The sequence below is a fragment of the Plasmodium sp. gorilla clade G2 genome (assembly GCF_900097015.1).
Source record: "Plasmodium sp. gorilla clade G2 genome assembly, chromosome: 12".
NCBI lineage: Eukaryota > Apicomplexa > Aconoidasida > Haemosporida > Plasmodiidae > Plasmodium > Plasmodium adleri (nom. inval.).
In genome coordinates, this window is record NC_041704.1 from 527,618 (window position 1) to 549,589 (window position 21,972).

General features: G+C 24.8%; 4 protein-coding genes across 4 annotated transcripts; 3 read left to right on the forward strand and 1 right to left on the reverse strand.

The window, feature by feature from the left end:
• Positions 1 to 1,513: 1,513 nt before the first annotated feature.
• PADL01_1212600 (erythrocyte membrane protein 1, PfEMP1, putative) lies at positions 1,514 to 11,310 on the forward strand (the record flags this gene model as incomplete). The annotated part of the gene is made up of 2 exons (XM_028683080.1): positions 1,514 to 10,033; positions 10,510 to 11,310. 2 exons carry the CDS (start codon positions 1,514 to 1,516, stop codon positions 11,308 to 11,310), a joined length of 9,321 nt encoding a protein of 3,106 aa, XP_028539294.1.
• Positions 11,311 to 12,207: 897 nt separating this feature from the next.
• PADL01_1212700 (conserved Plasmodium protein, unknown function) lies at positions 12,208 to 14,433 on the reverse strand (the record flags this gene model as incomplete). Its single annotated transcript, XM_028683082.1, has 1 exon — positions 12,208 to 14,433. The coding sequence occupies one exon, from the start codon at positions 14,431 to 14,433 to the stop codon at positions 12,208 to 12,210; it is 2,226 nt and encodes a 741-aa protein (XP_028539295.1).
• A 599-nt stretch (positions 14,434 to 15,032) lies between these two features.
• On the forward strand, positions 15,033 to 19,876 carry PADL01_1212800 (conserved Plasmodium protein, unknown function; the record flags this gene model as incomplete). The annotated part of the gene is made up of 9 exons (XM_028683083.1): positions 15,033 to 15,126; positions 15,283 to 15,384; positions 15,505 to 15,720; positions 15,862 to 16,141; positions 16,402 to 16,727; positions 16,849 to 19,047; positions 19,146 to 19,380; positions 19,479 to 19,619; positions 19,717 to 19,876. 9 exons carry the CDS (start codon positions 15,033 to 15,035, stop codon positions 19,874 to 19,876), a joined length of 3,753 nt encoding a protein of 1,250 aa, XP_028539296.1.
• A 960-nt stretch (positions 19,877 to 20,836) lies between these two features.
• PADL01_1212900 (tetratricopeptide repeat family protein, putative) lies at positions 20,837 to 21,835 on the forward strand (the record flags this gene model as incomplete). The annotated part of the gene is made up of 1 exon (XM_028683084.1): positions 20,837 to 21,835. The coding sequence occupies one exon, from the start codon at positions 20,837 to 20,839 to the stop codon at positions 21,833 to 21,835; it is 999 nt and encodes a 332-aa protein (XP_028539297.1).
• Positions 21,836 to 21,972: the final 137 nt, after the last annotated feature.

Sequence of the window (21,972 nt, forward strand, 5' to 3'; positions counted from 1 at the left end):
CTATTGTTATATAGAAAAAGGTTCATTTATATTATGCTTAAAAAATTGTAATAATTTTATATAATATTCTAAATATGTACAAAATATATACTAGTACCAAACATGCTAAAAAGACATATAAAAAGGATAAAATATCCTTCACTAATCATAATATATATATATATATATAAATGTTTGTATTCATTTATTCCATTTTTTGTTATTTTCTTAATCCATTATTAGAAATATTATAATACAATAAATACAACTAATATAAAGAATATAACTAAAAAATAAAATACACAAAAGCACCAACTATTAAATTAAAAAAAAATAATAATAAAAGAAAAGTAAATAACACAATTATATTTAATATCATTATAACGTTTCTATATTTTATTTCGTTTTGTTATATTTTTATTGTTCTTTTATATGTATTACTTAATATAATACTTTGTATGTTACTATATATCTTAAATTATATTTTAACTTGAATTTCATATATTCTATATTACTTCATAAAATGTATTGTTTCCTAATTAATACTTCAATTATTTTATATTAATTATATATTATTTCATTAATTACTTGATATATTATATAATATAATAATTAATATATTCTATTTTATAAGTATAGAATCCTCGAATATTAAAAATTAATAAACACGTATGTTATATATATATATATATATATATATATTTATTTATTTATTTATATTTATATTTTCCTATTAGAATTGCATAAAAACCTAAAAACAAAAAAAAAATAATAATAATAATAATAATATATTTTTTGTTATTTATTATTAAATTATCTACAACATGTACTACATATATTTTTGATTTTGGATAGATACGTCATATATATATATATATATATATATATTTAATATTTTTATACATTTGTCGTGCATATAACTTTAAAAGTGATTTGACTTATCACTTACTTTTCATTTAGTCTAATTTTTTTCTCTGTATATAATAAAAAAGGAAAAAAATTAAATCATAATAGTATTATTATTACTACAAAGAATAATACTAATAATGACGCTACAATTAATACTAACAATATTTTTATTAAATATTTTTATGTGAATCTAAATAATATTTCCTACTATTGAAATTATAATTAATATAAATATATATTAATAATTATCAAAAAATATATATACGTATATATAACAGTTTATTTTATAAACCCACAAAATTAAAACAAAAAATTATATAAAATTTGTATTATATCTATGAAAATGGCAAAACCTTACAAAGTACGAAAATATCTAATATATTTCAAATGTAGGAGATAGAATATATATATATTACTAGTGATTATAGTACAAGGAAAACAGATGAATGAAATGTTATAAGGTTGTAAAATCCCTTTTCCTACATACAACATACGTAAATATATACTATATATGTATATATATTTTTGAACAATATCTTTGTATTTTTATTATGATTAAATTTTAATATAAAAAATAAAATTATTATATTAATAATAACAATATTATTAATAATAACTATTAAATATGTCGGAGCCTTCGAACACATCCTTTCCACCTTCTAATTGTCAGACTATTTTGGAATTTAAAATTATAGGAGGATATGGCGTTGATAGTACAATCAACAGGAATAATGTTTCTAGTAGCAGTACTGAAGGTTCCAAAAGTAATAATAATAATAATGGAGAAGTGGATATATGTATGAAGTATGATAAAAAAATATTGGATGGTGAAATTAAATTGGGATTTAGTGATGATGAAAATGCGAATAAAGAATTAATGAAAGAATTCATTTCTGCAATTAATTATGGTGACTCCTATTTTTACAATAATTCATATAATCAAGTACCATGTGGTGTTAAACAGACTAATACTAATAAGTGGATATGGAAAAACGCAATAACAATTGATACAAGTAAATCTGAATTAAAGAACAATGGCAAATATAAAAATACAATAGGTGTTCCTCCAAGAACACAAAGTTTATGTCTAGGATATTTAGGTAAATTAAGCGTAAAAAATATAAATGATTTCAATGGTATTAGTCGTTTATTATATGAATGGATAATTGCTGCAAAACTTGAAGGACAAAAATTAGAATATCAGTATAAAAATAATGGGGACAAAAAAAAATTATGTAAAGCATTAGCATACAGTTATGCTGATTATGGAGATTTGATAAAAGGTACAAGTATATGGGGAAATGCAAATACTAAACAACTTGAAATAAATTTAAAAAACATATTTGAAACTGTTTTCAAGAATCAAATTGAACAAAACGGACAAACAAGTGGTTCAAATAAATATCCTGGAGATTTAAAATTATTAAGAGAAGCGTGGTGGAATACGAACAAAAAATATATATTGGGCGCTTTGATATTTGGTGCAGAAACGTTAGAAGGAAAAAATGGTGTACCATGTCTATCTGAAATGAAGATTTCTCCGCCAACGACCGATTATATCCCACAATTTTTAAGATTTACTCAAGAATGGATCGAACATTTTTGCGACAAACGGAAAGCATATGCAAAAGATGTGGTAGAGAAGTGTAAACAATGTAACGAAGAATCGGATAATTATCACAAAAAGAACACTATAGATAGTAAAAAAGAATTTGCTGTAACAAATAGTGGTACAAATAATAGCAACAAAAATTATGAAGGAGAAGGAGGAAAATGTTGGGAGAATAATGGAAAAGTTGCAAATACTATTGGGAAATGTGATGAATGCAAAAGTGCATGTGAGATATTTAAAGCGTTCGTTGAAGGAAAAAATATGAACGATGGAGACGGAAAAACATGGCGAGATCGATGGCAACAAATGAATAGGATATACGGAGACCTAATCAAAACAGCGAAGAAAGAAATAGTTGAATATAAAGAAGCACGAAGAAAAGAACAAATACAGCAGCAGTTCCAGCAACAACAACAACTATCACAAAGATTGCAAAGTACTAATAGTGTCAGTATGCAACCGTATATGATGAAATGTGGTGATAACAATTATTGTCTCAAACCTAATAACGACTCGTTTTACCAATATTTAGCATATAACGGTTATACAACACTTAATAGTTATATGAATTTGGTATTAAAAGATATGGACTGTGGGGATGATAAACCTAGATGGGATCGCTCCACAGTGGTAAAAGAGACACAAAATATCCAACCAACTAGCAGCAGTAAAAAGAAGAAAGTGATATATCCACAACTTTTTGGAGAGCGTCCTTCGGGATACAAATATGCCTGTGAATGTCGTATACCTTCGAGAGAAGAACTTTGTCGTGATAACCATATGTATAACACGAGATGGGAATGTGGAAAGGATGATATGGTTGACAGTGTTAGTAGCCACGTGCAGTCAAGTACGAGACCTAGTGCACCTACTGGAGTCAGTGGAGGAGGAACATATGTATTGTGTAATCTCAGACATGACGAAAATGACGAAACAGATCAAACATCCACTAGGGGTCCATCCAGTGCATCTGTATTTGGTACAAACCTAACTGGTGAAGACCTCGAATTTTTTAGTTTGTTTGATTCATGGTATAAAGATATACAAGATAAATTAGATCGTCATTTTCATCGTATTAATCGTGATTGTAAACTAGAAAATATTATGGTGCAAAGTGATGGTAGAGGTCCCACAATTTCTCCAGAATGCCAAACCTGTCGTGACAATTGTGAATGTTATAAACTATGGGTAAACAATATGAAAGACCAATGGGAAAAACAGAAGAAAAATTACGAGATATTTCAGAACAAATCACCTAGTCAAAAAATTTCATTAAATGATTATTTATTTTCTAGATGTTGGGCAGAATATTTTGAAAAGGATGTTAAATCCAAATCGCTTAAGGAAATTGATGTTGTAGAAGATATACATATTATAAATTTGTTACAAGAACGATGTGGCGAAGATAAAGTAAATGCCGAAAACAAATTCCAAGAAAGAATAAAAAAAGCTGAAAATGAAAAAAAAATATGTCATAAAAAACAAGATAGGTGCCAAAAGGGGGGAGAGACACTTAATTGTGATGCATTCGTTGGTAATGTTATTGGATGTAATAATAAATATTATGATAATATAAGTGATGCAAAAACATGGAACTGTACACAAACTTCTAATGGTGGTGCAAAATTACAACCTGGAACATGTGTTCCCCCACGAACTCAAACATTATGTGTAGCAAACATGTATTCTGGTGGTAATATACTAATAAATAGTGGTGATGACGAAAATAATTTAAAACAATACATAATGAATGCCATGAAAAAAGAAACGCAACTTTTATACGATTATTATACGTCAAAGGATGATAATAAACGGGCAATCATATCAAAAACATCTAGTGGTCAAAAAGGTAAAAACGATTCTAATTATATGCCTAAAAATTTTTGCAAAGCAGCAGAAAGGACATATAATGATTTCAAACATATGGTTTTAGGAGATGTTCCGTCGAAAACTGATAGTTTCAATAAAATACATGAAGAAATTAAAAAAATACTTCAAAAACAAAATAATAAACAACAGCAATCTAATCCACAGACTCCTGAAAACTGGTGGGATACACATAGTGATAAGTTCTGGGATGCTGTCAAATGTGGGATTAAAACACAAACCCAACCAGATGGTTCTAAGAAAAATTTTAGTGGCAATGAGTGTGGTGAGTTCCCCCCAGATGATACGGATAACCAATTTGTTTGGTGGTTCAAAGAATGGGGCCAACAATTTTGCTTCGAACGGAAAAAATATATAGACGCGATAAACGAAGTGTGTGATTCATTATGGTATAACAGGTGTGATATTAGTACACAAAAAACATTGAAAGATGTATGTCAACATAAATGCCAAGTATACAAAGATTTTATTCAAGAAAAACATTCAGAATGGATACAACAGAAAACCAAATATGAAAGTGAAAATCCTGAAATGTTTGCGCACGAATTATTTTCACAACATTATCCTGAATGTGTAGATACAAATTTCGAACTGATATTTGAAGAAAAAGTCTCAGCAAATAGTAAACCATCAAAAACAGAATTGAAATATGATTATGCCGATGCTAGTGATATATGTTCGTGCAAAGACCAAACATATGCGTGTAAGAACGATGGTAATAAATCAACATGTAAAGAAAAAGGTGGCGATGTAACCACCTGGCGTACCCATTTATTAAAAACTGGAAAGGACGGCAAACCATTACGTGGCGTCTACGTTCCTCCGAGACGCCAAAAATTATGTCTAGCAAATTTATATCCAATAATTTTTGGAAAAGACAAAAATAACAATAACGATAATAGCACAAAAAAGAACGAGCTATTGAATAGATTGAAAATAGTTGCAGAAAGAGAAGCGTACTACCTGTGGTTACAGCATGTTACAAAAGATAAGAAACTCGACACAACGTCCCACAATAGAGCCTGCTGTGCTATAAGGTCAAGTTTTTTTGATATTGGAGATATTGTTAAAGGTGCAGACATATGGGACGATCCTAGCAAAACATATATACACAAAACCTTAAACGATATATTTGGAAAAGAATTAGAAGAATTAAAAAAATCACAAAAAGAACCAACATACGAAAATCCTATTTTATATTTAAGAAAAAAATGGTGGGAAATAGACGAAACCGTTGGTAATAGTGGAAATAATAAGAAAACCAACAGAGACAGTATATGGGACGCTATGCAATGCGGAGTCAAGAATGCGATAACAGAATTAAACGGAAATGGGGAAGAAGTTCAGGATAAAGATTTGCCAAAGTGCATACAAGATATAAATCAAAAGCGTAATGTCTACTTAGTTGCCACACCTCAATTTGTTAGATGGTTAGAAGAATGGTCTCAACAATTTTGCGATGAATACCCAAAACATATGGAAAAATTAGGAAGACAATGTAAACGTAGCAGTGGTAATAATAATTGCAACGACCATTCCAATAAGGATTGTAAAGATGTTTGTGCAAAATATAATGATTGGATAAGTTTAAAAAAAAAGGAATGGGATGGTATGAGCAAATATTATTCTAAAATATTACAAATGGGAAAAAGTAGTGATCAGTCCCCTGATGGAACTGATTACGATGCAATCACTCAACCTACAGCCATTGATTATTTGAACCAAAAATGTAATAAAAACATAGATGGAACAAATAATTGTTGTCACTGTAAAGATATAGGAAAAGACAGTACGCTGTCTCCTACGTCACAAAATAGTAGTAATCATGATAAACCGCTTGAACATATGCACAAAGTCGTCAATAAAATTGACGATAAATATAAAAAATATATGCCACAATGCACCAAATGTTACATTCAACACATCAGGGATCAGATAGAAAACATAACTGATGTGTTAAAGGGTAGAAAGGAGCAGAACACCAAAGGAAGGAGTAGTAGTAGTTCTAATAATCCGTGTGCCCAAAGCACCACAAAACCCGATAAAAATATGATGGAAATAGCACAAATATTTCAGGCGGAAGCAGAAACACAATTGAATGGTCGTGGTGGTGATAGTTTGAAAGGTGATGCATCCAAAGGAACATATAACAACAATGTTAATGGATATGACCTGAAAGATAGCAATATTTGTAACCTTGAAAAAACCAAACATACGAATGATGGTCGTGGTGGTAATAACGGTGGACCATGTAAAGGAAAAGGTTTGGGTGAAAATAATACTGTAAACACGCGATTTGTTGTAGGATTTCTATGGCAAAAGGATGAGACAAACATACATGAAAGCCACAAAGATGTTATAATGCCCCCACGACGTCGTCATATATGTACATCGAATTTAGAAAATTTGTTCACTTCTGCAAGGGGACTTAATGGTGATAAAGTTAATAACTCTTTTTTTGGAGATGTATTGCTTACTGCAAAATATGAAGCAGAAAAAATAATAAGTATGTATAAAGGTAAGAATAAACTAACTGATCAAGGGGTACCAAAAGACCCAAATCACAGGGAATCTATATGTCATGCGGTACGTGGCAGTTTTGCAGATATTGGGGATATTATAAGAGGAAGAGACTTATGGAGTAGAAACGGTGAAATGAAACTGCTAGAAGGTAAGTTGAAAGACATATTTGGAAAGATAAAAACACTAGTTGATAGTAGTGCCAACAAATATAGCACCGACACCCCCCAACATACCAATCTACGTAAAGATTGGTGGGAAGCAAATAGAAAACAAGTCTGGGAAGCAATGAAATGCGCAGTAAAAGATTATAAAGTTCCCTATGTTTTGGAATCATCAAGTGGTGGTAGTCGGAAAGCTAGTGAGAAACCATATTGTGGATTTGATGATAGTGGTACTCCACTTGATGACTACATCCCGCAACGATTACGCTGGTTAGGCGAATGGGCCGAGTGGTTTTGTAAAGCACAAAAAGACGAGTATGACAAGGTGCGATCGGCGTGTGAACAATGTAAGGGTGGAACATGTGGAAAATGTAACGATTGCAAAGAAGCTTGTGGTAAATATACTCAATTTATTAATGATTGGAAACAACAATGGACAGAAATAGATAAAAAATACAAAGATTTATACCAACAAGCAAAAAGTAATAGTGGTGGTAGTGGTACTAGTGGTGATCGCAATCAAGAATACCTTGATGAATTTTTAAAACAACTTAAGGATAAAAATACCAGTAATATCACGTATGGTACCGCTGCAGGATATGTACATGAAGAAATTAAAGATATAGGTTGTAATACACAGAAATATTTTTGTGAAAAACCGACTAATGGTGGCAAAAAGGAGGAGTATGCTTTTGAGGATCCCCCCAAAGATTATAAACAAGCCTGTGATTGTCAGGAGTATAGGGCACAAATTACATCATCGACGACAAAGGGACAAGGATCACAGGAACTGGACACGAGTGGATCACAACAATCGAAGGCACTTGTGACACCACAATCATCATCGTCACAACAACCATCCATTGGGGGAAGTGGTAATCCTAGTACACGTGGTGGAAGCACTGTAAAAGACCAGGACCAAGGAACAACATCAACTGGTGGAGCTAGTGGTCAGGAACAAGACACAGGACAAGGACACGACCCCAACACAAAAGGCCCTGATCAAAATATTGGCAGTGCTGGTGCGTTGGTGCCACAGGGTGGTGCTAGTGTTCATGGTAGTAGTGTGCCGACATTACCAAATGCTCACGATGCTAGTCAACCTAATCAAAAAGGTGTTATCGATAGTACTCCTCCTCCTGGTACTGAACAAGGTGCTTATGAACCCCCTCCTTCTCGTGGTGGCCACTCTTCTCCTACACCCTCTACTGGTGGTACATCTGCTGCACCTTATAACAAACCCACAACACCCAAAGATGAATTTAAGGAATTGAATACATGTCCTTTTGAGATTGGTGCCACTGGTGGTGTTACTACTGCTGTAAATAATGAAACATGTAAAAAATTTCTTGTTTATAAACGATGTATAAGTACTAAATATGATAATAATTTGAATAATTGGAAAAGCGACCTTGTAAAAAATAATAGAGATAAGAATGAAGGGGTATTAATGCCACCAAGAAGGACACGTTTGTGTAGAGCACCTTTTTTAGGACAATTTTATCGTGCAAATGAAAAAGATTCATTTATAAATCATTTTTATACAGCGACGTTTAATCAAGGAATCCTTTTAGGTATATTATTCAAAGATAATAAAGATGAAGCATATGAGTCACTAAAAAATAGTTTTTATGATTATGGAGATATAATTAAAGGTACTGACCTTGTGGAAGAAACACTTATCCATGATTTAAATGAAAGGTTAAATAAAATGTTTCCAAAAAATAGTGCTTCATCTACATCTGTTGATGGACGAGAACAATGGTGGAATGAAAATAAGAAACGTGTTTGGAACGCCATGTTATGCGGTTATCATAAAGGAATAAATGATCTACAAACACATAACAAAGGTAGAAGAAAATCGCCTTCACTTCCTTCATCATTAACTAAAATTATTCCAGATGATTGGTGTCCCGTACCTTCTGATGACACAACGCCACAATTTTTGCGTTGGATGACTGAATGGTCACGACAGTTTTGTGAAGAAAAAGGAAACGAAACCATATCATTACAAAAAAATTGTTTAGATAATGATGGTAATACAACAAAAATTGAAACAAATAAAGGATACAAATTAAATGATACTAATTGTTTAGTGTCGATGAAAAAATATAAGGAATGGATTGATAGTAAACGTGAACAATGGCAATCATGGGAAAAGATATACAAAAAAAAAAAACAAAATGTAAAACATATCACATCAAGTGCCACTTTCCTACCTGGAACATCATCACAAGAATTAGCATCACAAAATGATGCGGAAAAATATGTACAAATGAATTGTGATAAATGTGACTGTAACATTAATAATTTAGAGTATATGTATAAACAAGTAGATAAACCTAGTATAAACGCAATTAAAAAAATCGTTGCAAAAGTTCAAGAGGATATACCAGAACTGAAATTAGTAAGTCTAAATGATGATATTAAATTTGTACAAGATATGATTAAAAAAGTCACAGAAAATGCCAATATTATTGAAGAAAAAATAAATCCACAGGCAAAACAATTAGAAGTAAATAAAACAAAATCAAACACATCTCCAGGTTTTCGTATTCTTACTAATTTGTGGAACACAATAACAAAAACTGTTTTGACGTCTGCGGCTGCTGCTGGAAAATTGGGTGTTGCTGCAACAACAGCAGCTATTGATACTGCTGCAGATATAATTCCTCAAGCTGTAGAAGTTGGGGTAGAAGCTGGGTTAAAAGTTGGAATAGGTGCTTTAGATGGAATAAAGAGTATGATTCCTAGTGGTAAAAGTGTGGATGCTACCAAAGTTGATTGTGGAAGCGCGTCATCAAAAGGATCAACCGCATCACCAGGAACATCTGGACAATCTGCAAAAACAAAACCCTCAGCCTCAAATGTGACAACCCTAAGCGACATCTTAACTTATACTGTCACTTTTCCAGTAGGATTTTTATTAGGTGCGTTCGGGTTCCTTTTCTTCTACCTGAAGGTAAGAGATATATATGTATGTGTATATGTTTTTATATGTGTGGATATATATGTATATGGGGATATGTTTTATATATATGTTATATATATATTTATATAGAAATATAGTAAGAAAGAAATTGGATAAAAAAAAAAAAAATATAGAATATATAGAAACAAATTTGTTAAAAAAAAAGTAATATATAGAAATACATTTATTAAAAAAAATATGTAATATATAGAAAAACATTTGTTAAAAAAAAAAAGTATATAGATATATATTTCTAAAAATACAAAAAAAAAATTCACTTAAAATAAAAAATGATAAATTTTATGAAAAAAAAAATACAAAAAAAAATTCATTTAAATAAAAATGATGAGAAAAAATGTTATTAAATAAAAAAAAAAAAAAAAAAATACTTATATATATATAACAATACCTATATAACTAAACCTACATATGCATACCTATACCCATATACTCCTTTTTTTTTACAGAAAAAACCTATACTTCGACCTACAAAGCTTTTTAGTGTCATCGATATACCACAAAATGATTATGGCATCCCTGATGAAACATCTACCAATCGGTATATTCCATATGGTCGATATAAAGGCAAAACATACATTTATGTGGAAGAACATTGTAGTGGTAGAGAGAATATCTTTGAGTCTGACACTACCGATATAACTTCGTCAGAAAGCGAGTATGAAGAACTGCATATTAACGATATATATAAATATAAATCACCAAAATATAAAACTTTAATTGACTTAGTACTAAAACCAAGCAGCAAAACACATGATGCTGAAAATACACATATAGATCATATGGAGGATACAATTCATACACCTAACAATAATCCTACCGATGATGAATGGAATCAACTAAAACAGGATTTTATTTCGCAATATTTAGAAAACATACCAAAGGATTTACCTAATGAAAATACCGTTGATGATAATATGCCTAAGGATATCCAACCTGATATTTTACCCCATAATATGGAAGAAAAACCTTTTATTACATTCATTCAAGATAGATTTCTTGATAGTAGTCGTGAAGATGTTACTTATAATATAAATTGGAATGTTCCAAAACATACACAGATATATTCTAACATTACACATCCCCCTAAGGACAATAATTTATATAGTGGTACAGATCTAATTAATGATTCGTTAAATAGTGAACAACATGTTGATATTTATGATGAATTGCTTAAAAGGAAAGAAAACGAATTATTCGGGACTAAACATCCAAAAAATACTACAAAATCTAAATACATTTCCATTTGAGTGATAAAAACCTATTAGAATAGCAATTTTATTGATTTCATAAATATTTAGAAAATCATAGAAACATTATATAATATTGGGATAATAAAGAAGAGTTAATCAATAAATAAAAAGAACTATGGTTAAAGTATTATGGTAATACACATAATAACCATAATAATATGGATCATATATCCAAGTTGTAGACCAATATTTTAATGGAAAATATTATAGAAGAACTTAATACTTCAGATGATTATATGATACCTATTAATGTATACCAGTATAACAAGATGTGGGATGCAAAAAAGAAATAATGATCAAGAAAACCATGAAAATGATTTCCATGATAACTTTGTAGAAGATTCTATTATTCTTAAGAGGAATAAAATAGGAGCACTTTTTAATAATAATTTAAAAGATGAAACTTATCCTTCATTAAATATATGGAATATATAAATTATTTGACATATAAATACTTCTAAATTTATTTTGTTATTATTGTTTCATATAATTATATGTGAATATACATTACCCTCACATTTAAATGGATATAACTTTATTTGAATAATAAATTTTAAAAAATATAAATACCTGGTTTTTCAAGGATAGCAATTTATTATATATTACAATTTTTATGTATATAATTAATTCTTTTTTGATCCATGAGATCATCATATTTTCGTTATAAGATCTCTTTCTTTCTTTTTTTTATGAAGTAATAAAAAAATTATTTGTTTATTTTATTTGTAGAGTTATAAAATTTATTTTATAAATATATATTTCTATTTATTTTTTAAAATATAATTTACACAAAAAAAAAAAAAAAAAAAAAAAAACGTATACCATTAGAATAATATTGTTTATTATATTAGTATAACATTTCATATGTAACATAATATACACATATTTTATAATTTATATGTGTATATACTGCAACTCTTGTGGAATTGATAAATTTTGTTTTTCCTTTAATGTTATATTATATTTGGTAAATTGTGTATGTAACAAAATGGAATTGATGTATTCTAATTTTTCTTTCTCATTATTACATTGTAATAATATATCATGACATATAAATATTGGTTTAAATCCTTCTTTTTTTAGATGATTAATTTTATTCATTTCAAAATTTTTTTGTACTATTTGTTCATATATAGGATATAATTTCCATTGATTTTCAAATTGTAAAAATATTTTATAAAATGGATCACATATATGTAAGACATATGGTCCGTAATTAAATGTAATAAATTTATATTGCAACATTTTCATATATTTTTTTAAAATAAAAATTTCTTTTTCTCCTTGTATATTTTTATTAAGGTTACAAGATATTTTCCTTATTCGTTCAAGAAAATTTTTATATTCATTTGGTAAAAGGGAATATATATTTTTTAAATCATGCTTTAAATGCATTTCTATGATTTTAAAATTAAAAATAAAATCATCATTTTGAAAAATTATTTCTTCACTTTTTTGTTTTACGTTACTGTTTTTATTCATATATAATTTTTTTGTAACATTTACATTTATATCTTCACTTTGTATATTACATTTTAAATTTTTATACTTTCCCTTATCATTAATCTGTATATTATTATTACTATTATTATTATTTTGAAATAAAGAATTTATTTGGTTTTTATTTATTATTATATCATCTTCATTTTTTTTTTTCTCAAAAAATTGATCTTCAATATGTTCAAAGTTTTCAAAAGATTCTACAACCTTATTTATGATATGATCATCTGAATCATTTTTTTCATTTAACATATCTTGTTCTTTCTTACTATCCTTATTAATATTATTTATAGTATTTATATTATTTATTTTATTTATGTTATTTTTTTTTTTCAAGTTCATGAAATTATTTAATTGCTTAAAAGATAAAAAGACATTTTTTTGTGATATAATATTGTACTGTAACATTTTTTTAAATAAAATAATAATATGACCAATTTGGTTAAAGCTAGCTATTTTTTTGGAATATATGAGATTAATTTTGTAAATTAATTTTTCTGAATTAATATATAAAGGAATAACAGGTATAACTTGACACATTGCTTCACAAGGAAGTTGAGAAAATTTTGTAATAATATTAAGTAATAAAATTTTAATAAAAACACTATCTACATAATTTAAATAATAACAATTGGTAAGCATTAAATATAAATGATATGTTCTAATTTTTTTTATCCTTTTGATAATTTCAAAACATAAATTGTTAAGATATCTATGATTTGAAAATTTGCTTTTGTTATATCCATAAAAAAGTCTACATAAATAATGATTATTAATTAAATCAATATTTTGAAGAAAATATATGGACAGTAAATTAAATATATTTTTCACATATTCATTACATACATATTCTTTGGATTCATCCAAAGAACTGTTACATGAATTGTTATATACATTTTGATCATTTTTAAAAAAATCTATATTATTTGTATTAAAATCAATTTTGTTATTAAATGCTTTATTATTAATTTCAAATTCGTTTTTTACATTTCCTATTTTATGATTATTTTTTATATTCACATTTTGTACAGTACCATTTAGTGTGTACTTGTTTTGTTTATGAAGAAATATATTATTTTCTTCATCTTTAACTATATTATTTTTATATTTTATAGTATTATTATTTTCTCTTTTTTCCTTAAGAAAATAATAAGAATTAATATAACATATATTCAAATAGACCTTAACTAAATCATGAATATCAAAAAATGGCTTTTCATTATTTTGATTGTAACATTTTGAATTTAATATATTTTTTTTATTTTGTGAAAAATCAGATGATATAGAATTATTAATACTATTTATTATTTTTATTTCTAATTCTTTCATTACACAATTTATCTTATTTAAATTAAGTAATTTATTTTTACTACAATATCCTATGTAATATAAAAATTCTCTATTATTTAAATTTTTTACATTCACATTTTCAAAATTTACAAACTTTTCTTTGTTAAAAAAAAATTCTTCTCCCTCCTTTGGTTTGTTTTGACATTTGTATGGAAAATCTATACTCGGATTATTTATGGTATGCATATATATTTTTTCACATTTTTTTATGAGCCTTTTGTTAAATCTCCCTTTTAAGACAAAAAATGTGTTCCCCTTACACTTTATCATGTCAACATTTTTATATAAACAAATAGTATATAAATGATGACATATATATATTAATATATTAATAAATAAATATATAAATATATAAATATATTAATATTTTTATGAATCAGTTCTTTTTATTTATTTATTTTCTAACGAGGGAAAGGCATTATATATATTCCTAATATATTTATATTATATATATTATAATAAAATCATTTTTATTTAAGATATTTACAAAATAAGTATATATTTTTTCGACGCTTTTTTTTTTTTTTTTTTTTTATAGAAATTATAAAATATTAAGATTATTTATGAAAATAATTTCTTATAATATTACTTTTTTTTTCGATAAAAAAAAAAAAAAAAAAAAAAAAATTATACTGGTATATTATATATATATATTTATTTATTTTATTTAACATGAAAATTTTCTCTTCATTTATAAATTATATATATTATTATAATTTTTTTATATGAACATATTTTATGCCCCTCAAAGGAAAAAAAAAAAAAAAATACACATATTATATATATATATATATTTTATTTTTTGCGTGAATAATTTTATCTTTTATTCTAGCACTATTATAACAGTATATATAAGAATGTCATAAAAAATGGAAGAACCCATAAATACCATAAAAAAAATTAAAAGTAATATGAGCAAGATTTGTTTCAACAAGTCTAATAAGCTCAATGCTGATTTTAAAGGTTAATATAAATATATATATGGATATAACTACTAATCATATGAAGGCAAATTATATAAAATATAAGCAAACTTTTGTACATATAAATAGATAAAATCTGTACATATATATATATATATATATATATGTATATCATTTTTCTTTGTGAATTTTAAAGATGATCATATTGAAATAATATTAGATAACAAAAATATAACACCTAAACCAATATATTTCAATTTTCAAGAAACGGAAACAAAGAAATCATTTGATCAAATTGGTAAATACATATGTAAATATATATATATATATATATATATATTTATGTATATATTTATTTTATATATTTTTCTCTATTAACACTTTTACTAAATCATTTTATTTTTTCTTCAAATAATAGATCAGTTATTGAAACAATTTAATGAAAAAAATGATCATACCAAAAATGATTCCCAGAAAAAAATAGCAAATATACAGGATGAAGAACAAATTAGAAATATATTAAATGCTAAAAAGAAGAAAAAAATAGGAAAAAGCGAATTCTTTGATTATATAAATAATAAAAGGGATACTAAATGGACTCCATATGAAAAAGAAATTTCAAATACTTATGATGGTAAAAATATAAACACACATATATATATATATATATATATATATATATATATGTTGAACCATCTTTTTGTTTTCATTTTATATGTTTCATTTAACCAATTTATGATGTTTTATTGATGCCTCTATTTTTTCAATCAACCAGAAATATTATTGTGTGAAAGTGAAACAATTGTCCTGTTGAATATACCCAATACACTAAATGACATAGACGAAGAAAAATTAAAAGTCGAAGAAAAAAATAAGTTATATGAAAAATTACTTAATAATGATGAAAGTAATTATATAAGTAAATCCATGCAAACATTAAGCGTTTTTAAAAAAAATAAAGATATATATGTTTCTACAATTAATAAACAAAGTAAAAGTACTCAAACGAATTTATATGAATTGTATAAATTGACAATTATGAACCCAACAGACATGTTAATATAAAAAATAAAAAAATTAAAAAAATAAAAATAATTTTTAAAAACATATAGTCTTGTCACATTAAACAAATAGACAAATCCAAAAAGGGCCTAATAAAATATGCATTTATAGTTGTATATATATTTTATAACACTAACTTGTTAAAAATAAAAAATACCATATTAATCAAGATAAATACATATATATATATAATTATTTATATATTCACATTTTCATTTTTTTTCTTATTAATTTCTTACGGTTCTCTTTTCAGATCGCAGTTGTTACATAAAAGATTTCTCAAATATAGAAATAAGAAATTAAAAAAAATTATGGATGAATATGGAGATTCCTTAAATATTAACGAAAGAGTAATTTTAAAGAAAAATATGTGGGTACAAGTTGTTGATAAAAATGTTGCTGATAATAAACAAACGACCATCATACCCAAATCATTTTATAAATCAAGGAAAAATAACACATCTCTTTTTAATACTTTATTTATGACAAAAAATATATCAAGAACCTTTTCAAATAAAAGCAGAACAATGAGAACAAAGAGTAGATATAAAAATATGAAGACAATGAAATTCTTAACAAGTAAAATGATATATATATATAATATATATATATATAATATATTTATATATACATTATATAGTACCATTTTGTTTTTTCCCCCTATCAATAAATATAACTTTTCATTTTTCTTCCAAATAAGGCAGTTTTAGTGAAGATGAATATTTAATAAAATCCATAATTAAAAAGAAAAAAGAAGAAAATGATATTCCTGAAGAAGACCCATATGCCGAAGATAATGCTAAAGGAATACCTTGGATAATTAATAACAAAAAAAAAAAATTAAATAAATCTAATTTTATACTTTTAATAAAACAAATCGAAAAATGTATTGTACAGAATATTTACATTTATCAACAAATGATTTATAAAAATATTCATTTGAATTATTTAAGACAAGTAGAAAATAATGATGTTAAAATGTTTGACGGAGAAAATTATGATGCTCTTACTAATCCTAATATTAACTATAAAAAAAAAAAAATTCTTATAAAGATAAAAATAAAAACAAATATGAAAAAATTATGTAATTTCAAAAACAAAATTAAAGATATTAATAAAATGAAGGGTGATATCCCTAAACAGACAAATAATTCCAATGATACAATTTCAATTAATTCAATAAAACGTCGTATTCATATTCTTTCTAAAAAGAAAAAAGAAAAAATAGCCAAAAAAATTTTTGTAAACAAGCTAAAATATAATATCAGAAAGAAAATAAAAAAAAGAAAAAAAAAAATGAATAAAAAAGAATATGATACAAATGAAAATAATTATTCAGATTTTTTACAAAATAAACAAGATATTAATAATCTAACATATAAGAGGAATAACAACGATCACATAAATGTCAATAAAAATATCAAAATAATGAATGAAGCTAATACGGAGAAAAAAACAAAAGATGGTTGTTCAGAAGACCTATTAGAAAATCATACAAGTGTAGACAATTTTAATAAAATGGAAGATGACAAAATATTTGATATTCTTATAAATGATGAAAGCAAAGAAGATAAGATAAAAAAAATAAGTACCATAATTATAGACGATGTCTTACATAATAAAAATAAAAATAAAAAAAAACCATCCGATCTTTTAGAAAGAGATAATTTTGAAAAAAAAAAATTTGAATATATTTTAAAAAAGAAAAAAGGATTTACTACCATAAATGTAAATAGATTAAAATTGATAAAGGAAGTGAAACAAGATTATATATACAAATATTACAACCATGATATATTAAATGATCACATTTGTAATAATAATAATATTAATAGGATATGTAATGAATATACAGATGTACTTGATAATATAAATGAAGATTCAAATTATATCCATTTGGATTTAAATAATAATATAGAACATACAAATAGTATAGAATATAATAATATATTATATAAAAGGAAAAAGAAAAAATATATCAAGAATATTTCTATCAATAAATTATTTCAGTTTCATTATAATAAATTAGAAAATATAGTTACATCAATTGATACAAATAAATTTTATAAAGATTATATTTCTTCTAGTTATTCAAATACATTAGATATTGGATCTTTTCAAAACAGTAAAGGGAATATTGCCATATTTAGTTTTATAAATCCAAATTATCCTCTTAAACTATATAATTTAAATTGCAGTGTTATGAAAATAAAATATTCAAAAAATAATCCGAATCTATTAGTATCTGCATTATCTAATGGACATATCTATATATATGACATACGACAAAAAGATGAAACACCTGTACTTAAATCGACAACAATTAAAAATTATTATGAAAACTGTTATGAACCAATTTATGATCTTTCTTTTAAAAACCAGTATACTAATAATAATTCCTTTGAAAATATTTTTTATTCAGCTCATGAAAATGGTTGTGTATATCAATGGAACATAGAAAAGGAATTAAAAACTAAAGAAATATTATATTTAAAAAATAAAAAAAATGATTTATATCAAGATCTATCATCCGTATTTGAAAATAAAAATCTTGTTAATAAACCATTCAATTCATCTTTAACTTGTATTGATATAGATTATTATATGCACCATGATGAGGATTTTATTATTAGTAATATTGAGAAAAATGATTCCTCAGAATTTAATAAGAATGAAAATAATCCTTATGTAGAATTAAATGAAAATAAAAATGTTCAACAAAGAAAAGATCTTATGAAAAAATCAGATAACAAATTAAATCATAAAACTACACCTCTTGAAAAAGATAATTATATTAATCATATATCAAAAGAGGAGGAGTTATTGAATCATTACAAAAATATAACAAAAAATATAATCGACAAAAAAATTAAACCAACCCATTCCTACTATTATCTAGGTAAAAAATTATATGGTATAATATGTATATGGTAATGGTGTGATAATATATATATATATATATATATATTTTACTTTTGAATATTTATTTTATGGTAGGTACAAAAAATGGAATAATTTACAGGTGCAATAGCTGCTATCAGAAGTCTTATTTAAATCATTACATTGCTCATTTTGGGGCTGTCAATAGAATTAAAATAAATAAATTTGATCATGATATTTTTATAAGTGCTGGTGAGGACTGCACAGTAAAATTATGGAATAGATTTCGTAATACACAAATTACAACCTTTAAATCAAAAAATTCGTTCAGCTCAATAAATGATATAATATGGTAAAAATGAAGTATATATATATATATATATATATGGGTATGTATGTATGTATGAATATACATTTTTATATATTATATCATTATCATCATACATTCAGGTCACCAAATAATTCAACCTCCTTTTTTTGCTGCTCTGATGATGGAAGAATAGAATTATGGGATTTTGATTTTTTCTCGAAAGATCCCTTGATAATTTTTTATCCAAACAATTTGGAGACATCCAAAATTACCACCTTAAAGTAAAGACATATTTATTCATTATGAATGTAAACATGTTCATTATATATATATATATTTATTTATTTTTATTTTTATTTTATTTTTTTTTTTTCGAAGGATGTTTAATAAAGAAGATATATTATTATGTGGAGATAATTTGGCTAATGTTTCCATGATGAAAATAAAAAATTTATTTAATTTAAAACTAGACGAATATGAACAAAAGATGAAATTAACCAACTGCTTAAATTATTTGGATACCTATGATTATTTTTAAAATGTTCAGAAATTTTTTTTTTATACATTATATAATAAAACAAAATAATTATTCTATATAAATAAATATATATATTAATAAAATATATTTATAATTTTAAACAAGGATACAATTCTTATATTGTTACTCCTTCTGTTTAGACATATTAGTATTTTATATATATTATATAATTTAATCGTACACAAATATTTATAAGGACCAATCATCAAAATATTTTTATTTAACAATCACCATAAATATAAAGGGAAAAGCTTTTTTCCTCAAATAATTATAATTCATAATAAATATATATATATATATTAATATTTATTATTTGCCTTATTTTTTTGGTTTCATATTTTTTTATTTTTTTCAACTTCATAATTATAGTTAAATGGTAATTTAACAAAAATATAAAGGCCCTAATAGTATATACTATAAAAAAATATGAATACAAAATGGTATATATATATATATATATATAATAATATAAAACATTGAATTTAATAATATATATAATAATATATATATATTTTTATATTATCCCATTTTGCTATATTTGTGTAATTATTCTTTACAAACAAAAAAACAATTTAGGAATTAGCTTTATTGTTAATTTGTTTTTGATATAATTTATAATAATATAAAAATATATTTTTTTCCGAATAGCATACATATATATATATATATATATATATATATATATATATACATATATTAATCCCCTTTTTTTTTTTTTTTTTTTTTTTTTTTTATATATATATATATTATTTTGAGTAAATAATTCATATTTTTTTTTTAATTTATTATATTTTAACCGATTTCTTTTTTTTCTGTTTTTTTAAAATTGATTAAATAACTCCTTCATGAATAAATAATAAGTGTAATATGTATATTATATATATAATGTACATATTTTATTTTTTAATTTTTATTGTATATATTATAACAAAAAAATAATACATATATGTATATAGTAAAATGAATAGCAATATGAAAGGTACACATTTGAAAAGTGTAGAATGTCCTGAGAAATGTAATATAAAATATAGCAATCTAAAACAAAAAGATAATAATGATAATGAAGAGAAAGGTACTACCATATTAAATAAAGAAGAAAGAAATTATTCTAAAACATGCTTAACAAAAAATAGTATATTAAAAGATGAACAGGTTAATAATATATATAATAATGATAAGAATTATAATGAGGTTATTTCTGATAATAAGCATATATATGATATACATTGTGAAACTAATGATGCTAACCTTGTAGATAACAAATCAAATGTGCATGATAAAAATAATGAACAAAATTTAAATAATAATATAACAGATTTAAAATTATCTGATGATGATAAAGAAACGAAAGATGATGCAAATGAAAAATATAATAAAGGAGATTATGAAGGGGCATTAAAAATATGGGAAAGGGGTTTAAGATCTATCAATTATGTTTTATCTAAAAGAGACGAATTAAATCCTGATAGATTAGAAGTCTTTTTGAAGATGCATACAACATATTGTAGTAATATTGCACAAGGTTATATGAAAATAAATAAATATTCTGAATGTGTAAAATATTCATTATTAGCACAAGAAAATGATAAAAATAACATAAAGATATATTTTAGGTTAGCTAAAGGTTATTTTATGTTAGGTGAATATGATAAATCTATTAAAGTACTAAATGAAGGTATTAAAATTAACAAAGATCCTTCTTTAATTAATTTATTAAAATTAGTTTTAAAAAAAAAACAAACACATTTGGAAAAAGAAAAACATATGATGAAACATATTTTTCAAAATCTCAAACAAAAACCTTTAATAAATGATGATAATAATAACAAATCTTTTTTTTATAATATCTCTTCTTCTTTAAAATTCATATTTATATTTCTTTATGCCTTTTTAATGAAAATATGCAATTTGGTTTTTGGTTCAATAATGGACAAATTTTGTAAAGTGCATAAAAGATAAATATAATAACAAAAAGGTTTTTAAGCCAACAAATAAATAAATAAATATATATATATATATTTAAGTATTAATAAGCTTATGTTATTTGTATATATTTTTTATTTTACATCATTATTTATCATTTATTTTAATCATGA